The sequence below is a fragment of the Helobdella robusta genome (genome assembly GCF_000326865.2).
Source record: "Helobdella robusta unplaced genomic scaffold HELROscaffold_2, whole genome shotgun sequence".
NCBI classification, from domain to species: domain Eukaryota; kingdom Metazoa; phylum Annelida; class Clitellata; order Rhynchobdellida; family Glossiphoniidae; genus Helobdella; species Helobdella robusta.
This window is the reverse complement of record NW_008704083.1, coordinates 190,225-195,706: the sequence shown is the minus strand read 5'-3', so window position 1 is coordinate 195,706 and position 5,482 is coordinate 190,225. Positions and strand designations below refer to the sequence as shown.

At 30.6% G+C, this 5,482-nt stretch overlaps 1 protein-coding gene across 1 annotated transcript in view; it reads right to left on the bottom strand.

The window, feature by feature from the left end:
* Positions 1-5,087: 5,087 nt before the first annotated feature.
* Positions 5,088-5,482, bottom strand: part of HELRODRAFT_159905 (hypothetical protein) — a gene marked incomplete at both ends in the record, with an annotated part of 5,538 nt that continues 5,143 nt past the window's right edge. The window contains one exon of the mRNA XM_009016949.1: positions 5,088-5,192. Coding sequence (XP_009015197.1) covers positions 5,088-5,192 — 105 coding nt within the window. The remainder of the gene's footprint in view (positions 5,193-5,482) is intronic.

The following is a 5,482-nucleotide window of genomic DNA, read 5'->3' as shown; positions in this document are numbered from 1 at the left end:
TAGTAGTAGTAGTAGTAGAAGTAGTAGTAGTAGTAGTAGTAGTAGTAGTAGTAGTAGCGGAAAGTGGAAAAATTATGATTTCTCCATTCAAAAATTACTTTCGTTACGCTGAAAAGAAAATTTTTAACAATTTCAAAAAGCCTGAATAGCCTTCTAAAAGACGTCGTTCATGTTTCTGAGGTTGTGTAAGATTGTTAAATTTGTGTTGTTAAGCTGGTTGTTAAAGCTGATATTATTGTTACCGAAATGACCTTATAATATGTGGATGCAAAACCCATTATATACGCAAACGATGTGTCAGTGTTTAGCGTGGTGGCCGTGCGTGCAATTGAATGCGGGCTCTGCGTATTACGTTCCGAATGGTTATTGATTGATTTGTTTTACTTTTATTATTAAAAGAAAGAAGGTTTTCTAAAGTTGCGTTGTTATTAACCATAATTACTTTTATTGCTGCTGTCGTTAAACATAAGAAATTTTCAAAATTTAAATTAGTTTTTTAATTAAAATGCAATCGATGGTTTGACCAGGAATAAACTGGCAGATTAATTATTTTAAAAAAGTTACGACAAAATTAATTGAAATTTATAACAGATTTTTGAATATTTAAACTAATAATATATAATGATTGACAATATAAGCCAACACATTTCTATTAACTTTTAAACAAGTAAGGCACCACGTTTAAAAAACACCATAGACAGCAAAACTTTGTACAAATTGTAAAATAAAAAATCTCAAAAAATTTCAAACTAAAACAAAAATAACTGTATAAATAGCGCGAAGCTTTGTTAAGCCAGCCGACTCCCATTCATCAAGCCACTCCTAGATATATTACAATAGGCCTTAAATATAAATGAGTTTAATTTTTTAAACTTTCGGCGACATACATGCAGTTTTTTTTATTCACGCCAAAAAAGAGAGAAAAAAGTCTGACATATTGCACGTGTGATTTACATGAGAGTTTGAAAATATTGGGATAGAAAGAAAACCGGTGAAAATAAAAGGCAAACATGGTAGAAAATTTAAATGAATGTTACCAATTGGTTAAATACATTTAAATAAATAATACAAATAATTCCACCAATTAATCATTTCACCATTCTTTCGTTTCCTATTTAAACTGCCCTGAATTATAATTTCATTAGCCATTATGTGTGAAATTGTTAAATAACGCCATCATCTGTATCCCACTAATTTTGCTATATTCCTCGCTCTTCACCGTTCTACGACGGCTACCGAACGAACAACATAATGTAGTTTGTTCTTGGGAAAATTATTTCTGCTTCTGTAAACTCCCTCGCTCAACGTTAAATAACTCGATATTGTTCATGTATATAAAATAAGAATATATAACTTCAATTGGCGACTAAGGTGTGTTGTGCATTAGTTAGTGTTTAAAATGTTATAAAGTTTAATAATCGAAACTAAACGAGAAACGATTCATTATTGTTAATAATAACTTTACTGTTTGATTGCAACTAAATATATTTTAATGGAGTAAAGTAACAAAGCTTAAAACTGAGAATTAAAATATAAAGAGTAACGCAAATAATAATGTGTAAAAGTTTATAAGTAGTGTTCAAGAGTTTTAAGCGTGTTGAAGAGATGATTCTAACTTATCTCTTAACTTATGTGCTCGCCTATTACATACCAGGATACCTTGTTCCCTAGAGCTTAACCATTTAACTTCTAACAAGTCAGTCCCTATTGTATGTCCCCTCATTCTTATTATACAAAGTATTATATGCTCTGATACGTTATATTATCTTTTATTAAGCTGCTTTATGTCTGAAAATTTGCAGTCTCGTTGTGAACTACTTTTATAACTTAACAATCATTATAATTACATAATTACTTTAACACATACTTTAACACATACTTTAACACATCTATATACAACCTCCTAACCTAAATAATCATCCACATAATAATATGTACATGCAAAAAGCTGGAAAAATCTTTCCCTGCATGCAACTGCTATCTTTAAAATATCCCAAGGACCATACATATTTTTTTTATAAATTTTGAAAAATTGAAAGAATCAAAAATGTTGACGACAAAATTAGCAACGAAAATAATCACTCATGAAAGTGACAAATTTATAAATAGAGTTTAAAATGATAAAAAAATTTTATTATAAATTGATAATAGCAGCATTATCATTATCTACAAAATTATATAAAATTGAATTTCAACGAAAAAAATTTCTGTCCCATACTTAACATACAACCGAAACATAAAAACCAACCAAAACTTTCAAAAATTCTTCCCAAAACTCAAAACCCCATCCAACAAAAACAACAACAGCAACAACAATCAAAAAAAAAGGTCATCATCGTCAACAGCAATAATGTCAGATGTAACTACCTAAAACATTTCCTTGCAACATCTATTTTGTTAACTGCACCAGCAGTCGTAATATACATTATATTGTAACATGATCTTTATAAACACAAAAAACTCTACTACTACTACTGCTGCTACTACTAATACTGCTGCTACTACTACTACTACTGCTGCTACTACTACTACTGCTGCTACTACTACTATTACTACTACCATTAATACTACTACTATTACTACTACTACTTCTTCTATTACTACTATTACAATTTTAGTCTACTACTACTATTACTACTATTGCTACTATCACTGCTGCTTCTACTAATTCAGCCCTCCTGCTATTACTAGTACTACAACTAAAACTGCTACTGCTACTACAACTACTACTAATATTAAGACAAAAGATGTCGACCACAAAATAAATACAGCCTGCTGAAGAGACTAATTTGCTAGCATAGCATACTCAACAGCAGCAGCATCATTAATTATACATATTTCATCGTTAACATGGAAAAATTTCAAAGACGAGATGTTGAAAAGTTTAAAAATATAATTGGGTTTCTATCTCTAGTGGCACTAAATTTAGATTCTAGATTTATCTTTCATCCTGTCAACAGGCATTGCCAACGATGTTGCGTTTTAAACAAAATTCGAAGCCAGCGCAGCGAAATCATTCAAACACAACAGAGAAACGAAGCCAACATTGCTAACAACGTCTTGGAACCTTTCAAAGCACATGATTGACACGAACAACAGAATAACCAACAAGATTAACAACTACATCTACGATGACGTCATAAACAACAACAAAAACAACTAACGCGAACAACAAAAAAAAACATCACAACACGAAAACAACAAAAACAAGCAGTGAAATATACAATGACATAGATATCAGCATGGGTTTAAACATCAACAATAACAACATCAACAAAAATAGCAATAAACATAACAACACACACTTTTCAAACAACAACACAAACACAACGACACAACAAAAACAACCACTTTTTAAACAGCAACAAATGCAACAACAAGAAGGTTAACTAAGTTAACATGGCCATTAACCGAAATACTCCGCGATACAAACTGAACACATGTGACTCAAAAACTTCCATCTCATTCTAATGACATTGTCGTTGTTGCTATTGTTGTAATGGAACCACAAGCACACCAACAACAACACACCGTAAAATAAAACAACAACGCATAAACATCCGCATACACACATCTTGAGTAAATTAATGAATAGATGAATATAAGTGATTGAAAAACCAATCAACGAACATAATTAAACGACTGAATTAATGAAAAAACAAACTGGACAACCTAAGAATAAATGAATCAATAAGTGAATCAATAAGAAAATGAATGAATGAGCGAGTGAATGAATGAGCGAGTGAATGAATGAGCGAGTGACTTCCGGAAAAAACCCATATATGCATACTCATGCTTCATACGTTCTAATTACATAATTTTAATTATGTAGACACCTATGAAATAATATAAGTCTGAAAAGCCACTTGAAAATTAATTAACAGACATTTACGATAATAAGTTGATAAACAACAAATGAACAAACAAATTAATATACAAACAAACAAAGGAACATACAAACAAATGAATATAAAACCAAAAAAATGAATCAACAAACTAGTGAACGGAAGAACAAACAAATGAATGAACAATCAAACAACGCAGAAGAACGAACTACTAAATGAACAAAAAAGTGAACAATCGTGTGAACGTATCATGCTAATTCTAATTAATTACCAAAATAGCAATAACTATTTAAACAAAATAAATTGCGAAATTGCAATGCAAGGAAAAATAAAGTACTTTCAGCAATAAAATTAAAAAAAATGAATTCTAATTGAATGGAAATATTTGAAACTTCGGTCCGAAGAAAATAAATAAACGAAAAAAATATAAAACCACAACAATAATAATAATAAAAATAATAATAAAAAAATAATAATAAAAATAATAATAAAAATAATAATAATAATCCACTCAGCCGCTATGAAGGGAAGCAATTAGATTTAATCAAAAGGGACGCATTTTGAATTAGGATAATAATATTAATAACGATATCAATAATAACAATAATAAAATTAATAATAATAATAAAAATAATAATAATAATAATGATAAGACGCCAAAAGCTACAAAAAAAGTTATTAACATAAATGCGAAATAGAGCGATCGAGGTATGTTCAAAATAAAAAATATAATAAATAAACATTCTCCTAAGCCGCAATGTTTTATAAACATGCCACAGTTTCATTTCAGTTGTGATTGTTTGTGTTGTGAACTCGAGAAACAGATTAATTTTAAAGTTAATTTTTCAATATCAAAAATTTTGATTACATTTTGTAGGTATGGAGGCCCTGGAGAACAAAGTTATGGAGAGCCCTTTTGAAGAACTTTTATGGAGAACCCTTATTATTTTTGTAAAAGGTCTTAATTATATTATAAAAAAAAACCCTGCCTAATTAGTCTGTGGAAATTTTCAATTTTTCAAATCAATTACACTTGAATAGTATGCTTTAAAATAGCATTGATTGGTTCCTGAAAAGTCGAATTTGATTATTTTTTGCCCTTACCATTTTTGTTTATTAGAACCAATGTTTTTAACAAAGGAAATACAAGTAAAGATGGCACGCTACACTGTCACATTTTGTAGAAGTCTATTTTTCTGCCCGGCTAGTAGCCCATTTTCTTTGTTTCAAATTCGGCCATGCTTATAATAATATTGCAACAAAAATTACTACATATGCTGTGTTAGTCAGCTCAACTCGTTGTTGTTCCGGGGCTCCAACGCAGGCGTATACACATATCTTATTCAACTTGCATGGTGAAATGATTCACATGTATTCACACACACTCACACACACACACACACATACACACACACAATTACCCACACGCACAATCATACGCACAATAACGCGCACAATCGCATACACAGAATCACGCACGAATTGATGCTGTTGATGTTGTTTGCTCTTACGAAATAGACAGAAACAAACCAAAGTATTCAATGAGAAATCTTCTCATGTCATTCTTGGCCGTTCCCGCCCTGACCCATATTTTGACCTGGTTATCTGTGCTACGATAGGTCAGGGCTATTCGCTCG